We start from the raw sequence: 15,333 nt of genomic DNA, 5'->3' as shown, positions 1-15,333 counted from the left end.
CCAAACAGAATTTCATATCATATAACAATATTTTTAATACAACAAAAGGAGAATGAATCAGATGCCTGAAGTGAAGGGTAAAGTGTGTGTGACTGGTGCAGCTGGGTTTCTAGCCTCATGGTTGATCAAGCGCCTCCTTTCATCTGGTTATCATGTTATTGGAGCAGTCAGACATCCAGGTGGAATCAACTGCATAATTGAAAGAATAACTTTGCTCATATGGTATTATATTTATATTAATGGTATTTACTTTTTTCTTACAATTCTTAATCAGGAGATGAGAAGAAAGTAGAGCATCTGTGGAAGCTGGATGGAGCAAAAGAAAGGCTTCGCCTCGGGAGAGGAGACCTGATGATAGAAGGCAGCTTTGATGAAGCAATCATGGGCTGTGTTGGAGTGTTTCATACTGCTTCACCTGTTTTAGGGCATCATACTTCTGATCCAGAGGCATGCTTTGTATACTCCCTATCTGAAATACTCTATATATTCTCCATGAGACAAGCATTGATTTTGATTTCTGGCAGGCAGAAATATTGAAACCTGCAATTGATGGCACTCTCAATGTGTTACGCTCTTGCAAAAGAAATCCAGCTTTGAGGCGTGTGGTTCTAACCTCATCTTCATCAACAGTGAGGGCAAGAGAAGATTTTGACCCAGATGTACCATTGGATGAGTCATCTTGGAGCTCTGTGGAGCTGTGTGAAAAACACAAGGTATTCCAATAAGTAGCAGCCTTGAATATCTTTTATATATGCTTTCGTTAGTATCTCATACATATGCGCCTTTTTTATGGGTTGTTTGTTCCTACTAGATTTGGTATGCGATATCAAAAACTCTAGCAGAAAAAGCTGCGTGGGAATTCAGTGAGAACAACAAAATCAATCTGGTCACTGTTCTGCCTTCATTTGTGATTGGACCCTGTTTGCCCCCTGTTCTTTGTTCTACTTCAGCCGATGTACTTGGCTTGCTCAGAGGTAGTCATGGATAACATAACACTTGATTAAGAATCTAAGATCAAGATGATTAGAACAAAACTGACTTCCGAATTCCGAGTAACTGACTTCTCGTTTTTTCCTGTCTCCTTAAAAAAAACACTGACACACACACACCAGGAGAAACAGAGAAGTTTCAGTGGCATGGAAGAATGGGATATGTTCACATAGATGATGTTGCGTTGAGCCATATTGTTGTTTTTGAGAACGAGAATGCGAAAGGGCGGTATCTTTGCAGCTCAGCTGTTCTGGACAACAATGAATTGGCATCAATTCTATCAGCACGCTATCCTGCACTACCCATTCCCAAAAGGTGAGAAATCTGCCGTCACCATTTGAGAATCCATGTTGAATCTGATGTTGCAACTTTTTTCGTTTTCGCAGGTTCGAGAAACTGGACAGACCATACTATGATTTCAATGTGTCGAAACTGAAGGGTTTAGGAATGAAGTTCAGATCAATTCAAGACATGTTTGATGATTGTGTTGAATCATTAATCCAGCAAGGCCATCTAACCTCTGTCTCGACTCTTTCATCTTAATCGATACCAAAAAATTATAACGAAACAAAAATGAATATAGTGCTTATCAATTAGCATGTGTTTTTTTATGTATTAATTCCCATCAACTTATAACTTTGATAGGGAAAAAATTAAAAATAAAATTAAATTTCCGGCCATGTATGTATTTTATATTTTTATAGTCCATTGCTTTCTACAGCATCGGCATCCCAATAAAAGATAATATAATAAACAATAATCATTTTGTCAATATCGTTTTGTTTTTAATAATTACATTGGATTTTAATTTTTGAAATAATCAAAATCGACACACGATTTACTTAATTTGTTATATTCAAAGGGGTTTTTAATTAAATATTATAAGAATAATTATTGATATATCAAAATATAACAAATTGCTGGCTTTTACGGATTTGTCACATTCTCATTCCTCGGATTCAATGCAATTCCGAGGTATCATTATTATAAAACTTATTTTATTATTTTATTGGATGGTTTAACATTGGTCCTTTTATCCGAATCTATAATTGTTAAATATGACGTAAGTCAAATCTTTTAAATCTTACGTCAATCCAAATATCATATTTTAATTGATCAATCAAATGAAGATAATTATTGTACATCAACAATTTCTCTTTGTAATTATGACCGTCAGTAGAAATTGAACTTGTGATCTTATCTTTTATACTAATTTTTAAAAATTGGATGTTTACTACTAAAATAAAAAAAAAATTCAACATTTCAAATAACATTATATTCTTTACTATTTTTGTAAAACTATGATATTACTCATTTGGATATAAATAAAATTATTAGAAAAATATATATAAGCAATATTTATTTTTTAAAAAATATTTTGTCATTTATAAATAAAATTATTAGAAAAATATATATAAGCAATATTTATTTTTTTAAAAATATTTTGTCATTTATTTATTTTTTCTTTTTTAATTATAAAAACGGATTTGTTTTTTTTTTAAAAAAAAAAAAAATTATAAAACGGATTACGAGTATATGCATAAGATCTCTGCGTAGCTAGATCCGTCATTATCATCCCAAAGCCGAAGACCGATAATCGGAAGCTATTGATGGTGATGGGGTTTGAGAAAGGAAAGGAAGCCGGCTCATCGTCGAATGCGCTGCCCACAGAGGACACACCTCTATTGCTTCCTTCCGGCCACAAGCCCCACGCTCTGTCTTCTCAGCTCAAAACTTTCGCAAATGTCTTTATATCCATCGTTGGGGCCGGCGTTCTTGGCCTCCCTTATACCTTCATGCGTACGGGTTGGCTCACTAGTCTCCTCATGATTCTCGTTGTCGCCGCCCTCACCTATCATGGGATGATGCTCCTAATCAGAACCCGTCACAAGCTTGGGGATTCCTCCTATGCGATTGCTTCTTTTGGCGATCTGGGTTTCGCTGTTTCTGGTTCCATTGGCAGATGTGCCGTTGATTTCATGATCGTTCTGTCCCAAGCTGGATTTTGTGTTGGCTATCTCATTTTCATTTCGGACACTCTCGTCAATCTTTTCAATTCCTCCTCCTCCTTATTGGTTGGGCCTAAGATCTGGGGAGTAAGCACCAAGAGCCTTTATATTTGGACTTGTTTTCCCTTTCAATTGGGCTTGAATTCGATTGCATCGCTGACCCTTTTGGCGCCCCTCAGCATCTTCGCGGATATTGTGGACTTAGCGGCTATGGGTGTTGTGATTGTTGAGGATTTCCTGATATTCATGAAGCAAATGCCAGTGGTTGAGGCGTTTGGAACTCTTTCCACCTTCTTTTATGGATTAGGAGTGGCAGTGTATTCGTTTGAGGGGATTGGAATGGCATTGCCTTTGGAGTCGGAGATGAAGGACAAGTCCAAGTTTGGTAAGATTTTGGGGTTGGCCATGCTTTTCATTGCTGCCATGTATGGGGCATTTGGAGCGATGGGTTACTTTGCGTTTGGTGAGAACACAAAGGATATAATCACAGCCAACATGGGGAAAGGATTGTTGAGCACTTCGGTTCAGCTAGGCCTCTGCATAAATTTGTTCTTTACATTCCCATTGATGATGAACCCGGTTTATGAAGTGTTTGAGAGGAGGTTCTGGGCGGGGAATTACTGCTTGTGGATGAGATGGATTCTTGTGCTGGTTGTAAGTTTAGTTGCACTATTTGTTCCAAATTTCGCTGATTTTTTGTCGTTGGTGGGCAGTAGCACCTGCTGTGCTCTTGGGTTCGTTTTGCCCGCGCTGTTCCATTATCTAGCATTCAAGGAAGACATGAGCTGGAGACAAGCTAGTGCTGATTGGGGTCTTATTATCTTGGGTGTTTTTCTTGGGGTTCTGGGGACTTGGTACTCCCTCCTGGAGATTTTCTCTGTCAAGGTGTGAATAAATTGATTGCGAGTAGTTCAGACAATAAGTATACCGACTTGTTATTATTTTTTGGGCGAAACGTAATTCTCAGTTTTCCTCTGTACAATAGTTATCGAAGCATTTGTCACTTGATTCATCTTCTGGGAACAATTATTTAGTCAAAAATCAATGTAAAGGTAGACAAAACAATGGCTTGATGCTACTTTACCAAACCTGAAAGATGTGGTAAAAACTCATTCAAGGCATGTTGATTTTCTCATCTAAAGATGTCCATCCATGAGAAGGAGATATGTACTTGGTGTTGGACAAACATATATATGTCAATGGACATAAAACATATATATGTCAATGGACATCTATAATTTTTTTTTTCAGCATTTGGTAGTAGATGATTATGCGTCTCTTCAGATTTCAATCTATTTTTTTGGGAAGCTATGTTAGATTTTTTGGGTTTTTTTTTCCTTTATTGTTATTGAGATTAACATCTAAACTTGTTGGTTATCCAATAACAATCAAATCATTTCGTTATCAGGCTTGAAAGACACCATAGCGATCAGACTGGCTGCGAGTTCAGCAATGTCAGTCTACCATTTTGGTACACCGAATTCTTGCTATTTTATTTTATTGACCAGCCCAATTATTTAGCAAAACAATAGCCCCGATTTGAAGATGTTTCTGATTCACAGAGAACAATGGTGATTTACTTGATGTGGATGGATTTACTTTCGAAACGGGTGGCACTTGTGAGACTAAAGCGTATGCATTTGATGAAGATTTACCCAGTTAGCAGGGCTTGCCCTGATGTTACCAAGTAGAGAGATACATATAGTTCCGAATTTGGGTATTGTGTTGGTTGACAGTACTTGAATTCAACCACGCACACACAACACTTCAGTTTGTAGCAACATATATATTTCGGTCTTTCTTGATAATATGATGTAATGCCACTGCCTTTTATACATGAAATATGATGAATGGTTGGGTTTAAATTGCAATTTATATACATTTTGCCGCCTCTATATTTATTTATGTTTGTCATTCATGGATTATTTCAAGTGGTAGTAGGAATGATTGCTTGTAGCAGAAAATTGGTGCAAAGTTTGTGTAGCAAACATGTTGGAACGATTTGTTAAAAGTTCGAAGCAGACAAAAATTGATTAAAAAAAATATTTGCATAGTGTGGATGAACGACACGCAATGAAGTGTAATAAAATATACAAGAAGGCAAGAAAATGGTAACGGGATATAGACATATATAAATATAAACTAGTTTGTACGTGGTGAATGGTGAGTAAAATGAGGACACGGGACGTGCATGCTGGACAAGTGTAATTTTGTTGCCCACGTTTTTGCCAAACGTCCATTCTCGAGAGCACCACCGCCTCCTTATATATAGTAGCAGATAAGAATGTAAGCCTCGTAATTAAGAAGACAGTAATGGCGGACATTAGAGGAAGAGGTGCCGCGTGTGACGACAGGTGCGGGTGTCCTTCGCCGTGCCCTGGCGGCGTCACTTGTAGGTACGTACGCATGAACACACCCGCTAATTGATATTATCCACGAATGGTGGGAGTGGATTTAATTAGTTTATCAATCGGATGGATGCAGGTGCTCGGGTGGAGATCCCAACAATATGGAACACAAGCAGTGCTCGTGCGGGGAACACTGCGGCTGCAATCCTTGTACATGCTCGAAGAGCAGTGCCACGGCCTCCGGCGGGACAGGGAAGGCCTTTTGCAAGTGTGGCGCAGGGTGTGCCTGTCCCACGTGCACAGCTACTGCTTAGATAGCAACATCAATAATAAGACTAGCCGATCATGGAATATTATATGATCCGCCTCTCTCTCTCTGTGTGTGTATGCGATATAGTTCGGTTAATATTATGTAATAATAGGACAATGTTGCCGAGTTTTGGTTTGCCTTTTATCGTATAGCATAAAGAACAAATTTTTAGAATATTTCGGTGGTGTTTTAAATCTCACACACACGTTAGTCATCATGATTCATGACGATGAGTTAGTTATCATATTTTTTAAAAAAAATAATATTTTTTCATGGACTCTTTTAAGTAAGTTATTTTTTTACACAAAGTCTGAAACTTGATTTTATACCGTAAATTAAAATTTGAAAAAAGAAGATAGAAGTAGAAAAATAAAGATATTCTGTTTTGACAACAATATTTAATGACGTTCGTTGATACAATTTTTTTTAATATAAAAATTTGATATTTTATATTTTTAGAAAATGATATTTTTTATGAGTAAAATGTGGATCACTCAAATTAATTTATAATATACAATTTTTTTAATAATATAGCTCAACAACAAACTTTATTTATGTGGTGGAATATTTTTTTTCATGTATTGACTTGTGTTTGAGAAACGCTGTCACAATTAACGCTAAAGGTTAAGTAAATGTTCAAGATTGGAGCTAGTGAGAAAATGTTGGCAACGTCCAACTTTGAACATTTGAATGATAAATTTTTTAAGAAAAAATATATTTTTAGTATTATAATTTTTCTTTTGAATGATAAATTTTTTAAGAAAAAATATATTTTTAGTATTATAATTTTTCTTTTTCCTATTTACATAGAAGTTACAATTTTGATCAGGACCAAAATTATAAAAAAAATACAAATTATATTCTTAACTTCCGTCTTCCACGGGGAAGCGTTTTGGATTAGCCACTTTATAAATATTTCTTAAAAATAATGAAGTTGTGTCTTTGTTTATATTTTTAAGCTGAGATGGATTCAAGTAACTATTTTATATTGTTTTTTTTCCCTCTCCCCCTATTTTCTTATTATATATAATTTCATTGTTTTTTATAATTAATTATTGTCTTGCCTTGAAGAATAATTTCAATTGACCAAGGAATTCAAAACCGAGAGAGTAGAGACCGTATGACTTAATAGAATAATTTTAAATTCGACTATCTAATTAAAGAGTGTCTCATTAAAATAAAAAAAAAATGAAATTATGTGTTATAAAAAATGTTGCTTAATCGAGTTTAGGGCGTATTAGAGTTTAAGCAAGATAAGCATTGTTTAAACGTTTTTTAGAACATTGATATTAATATATCGAAATATATATTTTCTTTCTTGATTAATATAATCCATGTCTCAAGTATATACATAATCCTACGTAATATACGATGAAATATTTATCGACATGAGGTTCTTGTCTATAATTTTAATTTTAATAACACGCATTTCAAAGGAGCTTCTAGCTATAAGATCTTTAAATGATTGGTTTTTCATCCATTTTAGCAAATTTTAAATACCATAAAGGGTCTTTTTGCAATTAATAATGTGTAGTGATGAACTTGAAATTGAGCCTGCCAAGGGAAAGAGACTTTTGGGTGCAAAATGAAAAACACAATTAATTATAGTCGAGTCAAGAGTTGGATCGTCTTAAAAATATATATATATAAAGGGTATTTGCAACTTCAAAAAAATGATTCTTCGTTTTTTCTTTAAACCAAAAATGAAAAATATCTTTTTTTAAAGTTATCGTAATAACACGATAATATATTGTTTTCGATAATATAATATAATATAATATAATATAAAAGACGGAGCAGTTATATAGTGTGTGTTTGTGTTCAAGTTCTTGACTTTGAAAATCGAATGCAATACGAAACACAATTGGAAGTCAGCTAGGAAATGAGATTATCGATCTTTTATTTGAATGTTTTATTATTATTAATTTTAGTATATTTTAGAAAGCCTACCTTTTCCTCTGTCATCTTTCCTTTAATCTTATAAAATAAATAAAATGCTTTTAATCATATTAATTTTTCCTATTCAATTTGGATATTGATATAATTTTGACGCATAAGATATTCATATTAATATCATTTGTTCGGTTTCGGTTCCATATATGACATAGTATTTCTCGTTTTACCAAAAACTGTACATAGCGATAATGATATTACTCAAATTTTTTTTAAATTGTATGCTAACTTAAACACCTCATTTCGATTTATCTACTTAGCAGAGATAATTATTGTACCAAATAATATCTCTCACAATAATTACACTCATTGTAAATAACGAGAATCGAAGTTGTGACTTTAGCTCTGATACCAATCGTAAGAACGAACGCTTTCCGTTTCATCAAAATCTATAGCTAGTGGTAACAGTCCAACTCCAATTTTTTTAAAAACCGTATATCAACTCAAACACTAATTTTTGATTATTCTAAGTGAACAAATTATTGTATTGTATCCTAATAAATAATCAAGAGATAAAATAAATCAATTTCATAAAAAAATTATGTATGTTAAATAGTTAAGAATAGATTTTAACATAAACATGTGAATAGGTTCATAAGATTATACTAAATAATTTTAAATAAAAATATATAATTGATATATCTTAATCATCACGTTTGTATGATGTAAAACTACATTTGGAACAAGTCTTCCTTGATGATTTCTACGTTCACACTCTTTGACTTTTGACTTTCATCTCGCCATGTTTCGATCGGTTTTCATGCCTTCCCATTTATTACGAACTAGGACGTAGACCGACTCCCATAAGAGTTGATCGAAACAATCTTCCCAGACCCTCCATTTCTGCTCAAATCCAAGAAATTTGATCAGTGGATGAATATACTTCTCCCATTGAATAAACAGGTCTCAAGTTCAGGATTGAATTGTATTGGTGTGGCGTGCACATGGGGATTTGTTTGAGCCGCAGTGGCAGTAGATCGGCCATTGTTAACAGCTACGCTAACCAGGGCCAGCCCTCCGCCACCAGCAGCCAGTGGAGTTCAGGTTATCCGACAATGTTTTCTGATTAATCCGATATATATATTTATATATGTTCGCGTGTATATATGTATGTATTATGTGTGAATTAATTTGTGAATGGAAATTGATGCTGACGGTGTGTGTGTGTGTGTGTGTGTGATGTGATGCAGTGGCGACTACAACGATGTCTACGTCGAGCAAGAGCGCTAATGTTTCTGGGAACAGCAGCATATTTTCCGGGAGCGATCATGATATGAGCTCCCCTGCTTCCGCCGCCGGCCAGATGTTATCCCAACCCAACTTGAGAGTCTTCTCTTTCTCAGAGCTCAAGGCCGCCACCAGAAATTTCAGAAGTGATACGCTGCTGGGCGAAGGTGGATTCGGCAAAGTGTACAAGGGATGGCTCATGGGAACAAATGGGGAAAGAACAGTTATTGCTGTCAAGAAGTTGAATTCGGAAAGCACCCAGGGATTTCAAGAATGGCAGGTCTCTTCCAATCCTAGTTTAACCAGTGTTTTTTTAATTTTGTGGATTTCTGATCATTAAATCTAATCAATATGAATTCTTCAGTCCGAGATAAATTTCCTTGGAAGACTTTCTCATCCCAATCTGGTGAAGCTGCTGGGCTACTGCTGGGAGGGCATAGAGCTATTGCTGGTCTATGAGTTCATGGCAAAAGGGAGCTTAGAGAACCATCTGTTCGGAAGTAAGTGTGTCGATGGTTTGAATTGGAGGACCGCTAATTTGTATATGGATTTTTGATGATTTAGATTCTTGGGTTTAGGGGGTTCCGCTGTTCAGCCACTTCCATGGGACGTTAGGCTTAAGATATTGATCGGAGCAGCTCGTGGTCTTGCATTCTTGCATGCTTCGGATAGAAAAGTAATCTACAGAGACTTCAAGGCGTCCAACATATTGCTTGATGGGGTAAGCTACTGTTTCACACTTCGTATCACTATAGCTCTCTTGTTTTGTAACATTTATATCTTTTCGTTAATGTTTTCAAGATATATATAATTATGATAGGCTTTCATTTCTGTTCTTTATATCATTTGTTCTGTGCCACGTGCATTGTATATTTATTTATACATGGACAACCACTCTTGTTGTGGTGAATTTTCTTGCAAGAAATGAAATATTTCCTATGGTTCAAATTTTTTTGATAATCTGATCTTTGTGATGTTGGTTTACTTTTTCGTCTGCTCTCAGTCATACCACGCCAAGTTATCAGATTTCGGTCTCGCGAAAATGGGTCCAACAGAAAGTAAATCCCATGTAACGACGCAGGTAATGGGGACCAACGGTTATGCTGCTCCTGAATATGTCGCCACAGGTAATCACTACGCTACTTCATACTTGTGAGCTAATTTCTTCCACAATAGCTCCGGAAAGCAAACAACAGAATAAAGAGTTCAAAATGTGGTTACACACATTAACGGCATTTCTATTTTCTTGTCTATGATCTGCGTTCCTGGGGCAGGGCATTTGTACGTCAAGAGTGATGTATACGGTTTCGGTGTCGTCTTAGCAGAGATGCTAACAGGGTTACGGACACTTGACGGAAATCGTCCAAACGGGAAAGAAAAACTGGTTGAATGGATCAAGCCACATCTAACTGACAGGAGGAAGTTGAAGAACGTTATGGACTCTCGGTTGGAAGGAAAATATCCCTCGAGATGTGCATTGCAAATAGCTGAGCTTTCACTATATTGTCTCGAGAATGAACCAAAGAACAGACCATCAATGCAAGAAATTGTGGAGACCTTGGAAAGAATCGATGGCGCTGCGGAGGCATTACCTAGAGATCAGCTAAAGGTAAGATCTACTCATAAGCCAATCAATCTACGTGGTGGCGGCCAGCAGCCTCTTCAGCTGCGGTCCCCACTTCATCCGAGGCAAGACGTAAATCAAACGTATCCACTGCCCCAACGTATGTAGCCACTGCTAGCGAGCGCAAGTTAAAAGAACGAAGTCTTCCTTTTCAGCTGCAACGAAGAGCTGCTGCTTCTTGTAATATTATACTCCATAGTTTTGATATTGTCATCCATATTTATTTAATTGTGAACTCATTGTCGTACAATATATGTTTTATATTTCTCAAGGGATGATATTTAAACTTAAAATGGAAAGAAATATATAGAATGAAAGGTGAAAAGAAAAAGTAGAAAAAGAGAACTGTTCAAATAAAAATCAAACCACACTTTACGGTTTGGTTCATGTGCATGCTTGGTTTGGCCCTAGTTTAGAAATTACATACATAACCAAATTCACAACTTCTTTTCTCTAACTTGAAATCATGAAATCTTCAGCTAACTAACACAAACCTCTACTGATTACAACTTAAGTTTAAACTATTAATCGTAAGTTCGTTACATAATCTATGGTCGCAACAAAAATTGATTCAACTCCTCATCCAGAACTAAGGACTCACAAATGATCCCTGAGAAAACAAGAGATGGAATAACAACGAAAAGTAAAAAAATATGACGTTGATAACGACGATATCATATGCAATCTATAGAGCATGGAGGGACTCCCTTGCACCTATAATTTCATTCAACGCAAATATACAGAGAAAAGATGTAACGACGCTGATCAAACATTGAGTGCCAATGTTTTTATTTGGCTTTTTTCCTACATATTGTCTTAGTCACACAAGTCTAAGAGATCAATTAACACACTAGTTTTGTATCTCACCACCAATGGTCTAATAAAACTAAGACTCTATGGTTGTGGAACAATCCCCAAAGGCCAAATCCCACTGCTTGGAAAATAGGATAGTTTGTGTAAAAGCCACTATTTATTGCTACCAAATGAACTTCCAAGACTTTGGTTATAAGCTTTATTAATGACTGTAATTTTTATGGTTCTGATATTGGATGATCTGTGTATGTCAACACATTCATCAAGATCGGCGTCGCATGTCAAAAGCACCCATTCAGCATCGTCATCCAGGTATTTTATATCAACTTTACCCACATTATTTTCTACATTGAAACGCCTGAAAACCTCTTCTTTTAAGTCATTGAAACTCCAGTGTGGATGCAGACTGAATCGGATCTTTTCTTCCCCGAAAGTGGCTTTTATCCTGTAAGGGACTATGTCGTCCTTTGCCTGCCTGCTACTATTCTGTGGCATCGGTGGGGCCTCTAGGTGAAGCAATTCTGCATCACACCTTGCTCTCTTTAGCATCCCTTGATCAATCATTTGTTCCGCGGATAAAACATCTCCGCTGAGAGTGAGAGATGAATGTTTCACCCCAGTAGACAGACAGTAACTTGAACTGGTGCTATGACTGCTGGAGGAAGAAGGTGACTTTGAAGCAGTCTGGATGTTCATGCTTGAAGTGTTTACGGGTAATTTGGGAGAGGAATCGGGAGAGACAAATTCCGGGAAGTTTCTATAGAAAGAACCGAGTTTAATAGGACCCTCGGCACCCTGGACGGAATCCATCACAAGTTGGAGTTTCTTCAATGAATGGTCTACTTTTTTTATCTTCCTTGAAGGCCATCGGGTGATCCCATGCTGCCTGCATATTCTTTTCAGAGTAGTAGGACAAACTGCAAATAGAAATAAATAAAATGGATTAGTAATTCTCAGAAACTAAAGCTATTGCCTCAAGTCTATCAGTCAGCCATACCCCCAATGCTCTTGGCAGCATCTTTTAGGCTCCCAGAAAAATATTGCCTAAGTACTTGCAAACTAATTTTCTTCTCAGTCTTTGTCCGTCGCTTTTCATTTGCTTTCCCATCTAAGGAAAGATACCCACCGGAATGGGAAAAGTCTTCGGGATTATCCCACTGAGTTGTCACCCTGAACTCTCCTCCAGGTTCCTTGTTGATATCATCATCAAAAGAAAGAGAAACTCCTTTACCTTTATGCTGGGAATCCGTTATATTCATGATCCAGGATGGAGCATTTTGAGAAGGTTCTTCTGAACGAGAAGCAATAAAATTTGGCCAATTTACCTCGTATGACCTGCCTGCTGAAGTGCTACCCGTTTCTTTATCTGAAGTTTCTTGAGCCAACTCTTGGTGGGAGAGAACCCTTAGACTCTGGCAAGTTTGTTGTAAAACAAACAATAAAGAGTCGAGCAACTTCTTCTGATCATTGGGGTCTTTGCATTTTAGAGGCAAGAAGAACTCCAGAACAAAATCAGCCTTTCCCGTGTAGGTACTTCTGATTCGTATCGCCACAGCAGCGCACAAGTTAAACACCCTAGCATGATGTGAGAGAGGGTAATCTGTCTTGCTGAAAGACGTCACATCCTCAGAAAAACACGGTTTATTACTCATGAAGGCTTTCCCAGGAATACCTTCACCTTTGAGCAAGTGGTGTTCAGAGCACGCCTCATGAAAGCCAGAAACTTGGGGATCAGCAACATAGCTGGCCGAGTCAATAGTCGAAACACAATCTGCATAGTTCTCATCAGAATGTCGGCACCCTTGTTTATTATGTTCAGTACAGGGCGCCCATGTCTGTGCCAAAGGCAGTTCATGCACACTGCACACATATTTCACAATATTTCTGATCTCTGCCAGAGCAGACTGGTAAGATTCATCACAACCCTGAGATCAAATATTGTGTTTGTGCATCAAAATTTCTTTCCAATGATATCAAGCATGACAAGGAAACTTGAAAGTTTTTATTCCATACCTCTATACTGGGGGGACTTGGAACATCAAAAATCTTCAAATCAACAGCCTGTATGAAAAAATCATTTTACATATATATCCTTTGATCATCTCTTAGGCAGTATGGAAGTGAGTGAAAAGCAATTAAGGAAACTTGGACTTATAGCAAGAGCTTATTTTAAGTGTTTCAAAGCTCTGAGTGCTATTTTCAAATATTTCGACTAGAATCTTGTAAGCACTTAAAATAAGCTTTTGAAAATATTACGTACGACGAGAAAACACCTGTAGAGCTCTGCAGATATTTTCAAGTTCAGGGCGGTAATTGAGTTTCTGAGTGGTTGTCACAATTTCAACCACCCCCAAGCAACGACGACTCCCCAGTTCAAAAACAGGAAGTGCGAGTGATCCTCTAACATTGTACTGCTGTGCGTAAATAACACGAGGATACTCCTCTCTTTTGAAAAACCGAACATCGGGAGTCCACTCCGGCAACTTCTTCAAGAAAACTCTGCCCGGCAGCCCAACAGACTCTTTAGACTCCTCATCTGCTGCGAACTGATAATTTTTAGATACATCTCTGTACTCCGCAAGATTTTTGCAGTTTAAATCCAGTGAAAATGGCTGGTTGTTAGTTATAAGCACTTGTCTGCCATCTTTCTTTACAGGAAACCAGATTTGGATGAGAACATTTTTATCTCTTACAGAGTCTTTAAGGAGTTTAATAGCCTCGTCTAATCTCTTCCTCACTGAAATCGGAGCACGAGCATTGATTGAGTTTCGGTTCATTCCAACACACAACCTCGTGTTCATTTCCATGTTGAGATTATCTGAAGAACCTGATGGAACAGTAGGTTCATTGCTATGAGAAAGATGATGGTCCATTTGCGGATTATTAAAAAACAAATCTGATGTTTGTGTTTGTTTTAAGATATAGTCCGGACTCGGATTCGTATTCCAGCTGCCTATGTTGTCTGAAGCAGGAAAAATAAATGAAGGAGAAGTTAAATGATGAGTTGAAATAGGCTGCCAAAAGTTGGATCCATCAGCAGTCTGAGTCTCTAACCAGAATCCATCATAAAAGAGTTGATCCATAAGATTGAAATCAACAGTGGTGAATCCAAAATCTTCCATCATCAATAACTACACACGTGCTACTGATTCAAACTCTTCAGAATATATCATAAACCTGGATCATCATACAAACATAAATGCAAAGAAACCCAAATACACTCAACACACACACACACAGAGATACAAGGAATTGTATAAATATATGTGTTTTAAGAATACTTGACACTGAGAAACATTTTTAAAACAAACCAGTGGTTGATCAGCTCCGACATACCTGAAAAGACTGCACGATCTCTTCTTATGATACACATATTCTATATGGAAATTATCTGCACGCCTGAAATCTAGAAAAACACAAAGGGTTCAATGACATCATCGTACATAAAGGGAAAGGAAATATGATGCATGATATGAAATCAAAATTTAAGAACACAAAGTGAAAAGAAGATCTCACTTGGACATGTAATTAATCCATTCTCATGAATCAACAGTATATCTTCTCCACACAGCTATTTGTAAAAGTAGAGATTTTCCAGTTTCGTGCCTGTTCCCTCTCGATTAACTCCAATCTTAATCTTTCAAGCAAATTTTTGGTCCACGTTTATATTTTTCCTTCATGCATGTCCTTTTCTTCCCATAAAAATTTCAGGTTTCTTCTGGGCAGTGACTTATTCAGTTCTTTTTTTTCTTGGTGGGCGTGTGACACAGTGTGAAGAATCTATCAGTCTTGTTTATGCCACATTTTGGTGGCAGTGAATCGCATAAAAAGCGAGAGAATCTTACCCTTTGTTAAATATATACTTACATATATGTTGACTTTTTTATGTTCTATTCTTATCATGAAATGCAGATCAAAATCTTGGTTGTCCGCCCAAAAAAAATAAAAATAAAGTTTTAGGTAATTAACTGCTACTGATCGTCATTTTCTTTAAATTATTTCTAGTTTAAATACTGCCCAATGGAGATGATATCCATTCCAATTATTCATTGTCAAGCC

The 15,333-nt window shown here is 36.7% G+C and overlaps 4 protein-coding genes across 10 annotated transcripts; 3 read left to right on the top strand and 1 right to left on the bottom strand.

Moving 5' to 3' along the window:
* The first annotated feature begins 11 nt into the window (after positions 1–11).
* LOC140818374 (tetraketide alpha-pyrone reductase 1-like) lies at positions 12–1,535 on the top strand. The gene is made up of 6 exons (XM_073178308.1): positions 12–179; positions 275–447; positions 525–713; positions 812–974; positions 1,113–1,305; positions 1,377–1,535. Exons 1-6 carry the CDS (start codon positions 53–55, stop codon positions 1,531–1,533), a joined length of 1,002 nt encoding a protein of 333 aa, XP_073034409.1. The 5' UTR covers positions 12–52; the 3' UTR covers positions 1,534–1,535.
* A 996-nt stretch (positions 1,536–2,531) lies between these two features.
* On the top strand, positions 2,532–4,874 carry LOC140818105 (amino acid transporter AVT3B-like). 3 transcript variants are annotated; one of them, XR_012114913.1, is made up of 3 exons: positions 2,532–3,884; positions 4,408–4,470; positions 4,562–4,874. XR_012114913.1 is itself a non-coding variant. In XM_073177960.1 (3 exons), the coding sequence occupies exons 1-2, from the start codon at positions 2,601–2,603 to the stop codon at positions 4,411–4,413; spliced, it is 1,290 nt and encodes a 429-aa protein (XP_073034061.1). In that variant the 5' UTR covers positions 2,532–2,600; the 3' UTR covers positions 4,414–4,453; positions 4,562–4,874. The 3 variants fall into 3 exon arrangements, 1 of the variants encoding a protein (XP_073034061.1); XR_012114914.1 differs by having other exon boundaries at positions 4,545–4,874; XM_073177960.1 differs by having other exon boundaries at positions 4,408–4,453.
* Positions 4,875–8,351: 3,477 nt separating this feature from the next.
* On the top strand, positions 8,352–10,732 carry LOC140818075 (probable serine/threonine-protein kinase PIX13). The gene is made up of 6 exons (XM_073177906.1): positions 8,352–8,654; positions 8,801–9,117; positions 9,202–9,337; positions 9,416–9,558; positions 9,841–9,964; positions 10,112–10,732. The coding sequence occupies exons 1-6, from the start codon at positions 8,555–8,557 to the stop codon at positions 10,567–10,569; spliced, it is 1,278 nt and encodes a 425-aa protein (XP_073034007.1). The 5' UTR covers positions 8,352–8,554; the 3' UTR covers positions 10,570–10,732.
* A 114-nt stretch (positions 10,733–10,846) lies between these two features.
* Positions 10,847–15,089, bottom strand: LOC140818074 (protein NLP2-like). Of its 5 annotated transcripts, XM_073177905.1 has the most exons (7): positions 14,791–15,089; positions 14,611–14,680; positions 14,329–14,451; positions 13,548–14,236; positions 13,288–13,335; positions 12,272–13,199; positions 10,847–12,191 (listed from the first exon to the last, which is right to left on the bottom strand). In XM_073177905.1, the coding sequence occupies exons 3-7, from the start codon at positions 14,339–14,341 to the stop codon at positions 11,428–11,430; spliced, it is 2,442 nt and encodes an 813-aa protein (XP_073034006.1). In that variant the 5' UTR covers positions 14,342–14,451; positions 14,611–14,680; positions 14,791–15,089; the 3' UTR covers positions 10,847–11,427. The 5 variants fall into 5 exon arrangements, with proteins under 5 accessions (XP_073034006.1, XP_073034002.1, XP_073034001.1 ...); XM_073177901.1 differs by having other exon boundaries at positions 13,548–14,451; positions 14,607–14,680; XM_073177900.1 differs by having other exon boundaries at positions 13,548–14,451.
* Positions 15,090–15,333: the final 244 nt, after the last annotated feature.

Source organism: Primulina eburnea, chromosome 17, assembly GCF_022965805.1.
Source record: "Primulina eburnea isolate SZY01 chromosome 17, ASM2296580v1, whole genome shotgun sequence".
NCBI classification, from domain to species: domain Eukaryota; kingdom Viridiplantae; phylum Streptophyta; class Magnoliopsida; order Lamiales; family Gesneriaceae; genus Primulina; species Primulina eburnea.
This window is presented reverse-complemented; position numbering and strand designations above follow the sequence as displayed.

What these genes read in the sequence shown, in the direction of transcription:
- LOC140818074 (XM_073177901.1), bottom strand. Translation starts at nt 14,399, where the DNA reads ATGATGGAAGATTTTGGATTCACCACTGTTGATTTCAATCTTATGGAT. An exon ending in ATATCTGCAGAGCTCTACAG is followed by an intron (nt 13,336 to 13,547) that starts GTGTTTTCTCGT and finishes TTTTTCATACAG; the next exon opens with GCTGTTGATTTGAAGATTTT. An exon ending in CAAGTCCCCCCAGTATAGAG is followed by an intron (nt 13,200 to 13,287) that starts GTATGGAATAAA and finishes ATTTGATCTCAG; the next exon opens with GGTTGTGATGAATCTTACCA.
- LOC140818075 (XM_073177906.1), top strand. Translation starts at nt 8,555, where the DNA reads ATGGGGATTTGTTTGAGCCGCAGTGGCAGTAGATCGGCCATTGTTAAC. An exon ending in CCAACATATTGCTTGATGGG is followed by an intron (nt 9,559 to 9,840) that starts GTAAGCTACTGT and finishes GTCTGCTCTCAG; the next exon opens with TCATACCACGCCAAGTTATC. An exon ending in TCCTGAATATGTCGCCACAG is followed by an intron (nt 9,965 to 10,111) that starts GTAATCACTACG and finishes TTCCTGGGGCAG; the next exon opens with GGCATTTGTACGTCAAGAGT.
- LOC140818105 (XM_073177960.1), top strand. Translation starts at nt 2,601, where the DNA reads ATGGTGATGGGGTTTGAGAAAGGAAAGGAAGCCGGCTCATCGTCGAAT.
- LOC140818374 (XM_073178308.1), top strand. Translation starts at nt 53, where the DNA reads ATGAATCAGATGCCTGAAGTGAAGGGTAAAGTGTGTGTGACTGGTGCA. An exon ending in ATCATACTTCTGATCCAGAG is followed by an intron (nt 448 to 524) that starts GCATGCTTTGTA and finishes GATTTCTGGCAG; the next exon opens with GCAGAAATATTGAAACCTGC. An exon ending in AGCTGTGTGAAAAACACAAG is followed by an intron (nt 714 to 811) that starts GTATTCCAATAA and finishes TGTTCCTACTAG; the next exon opens with ATTTGGTATGCGATATCAAA.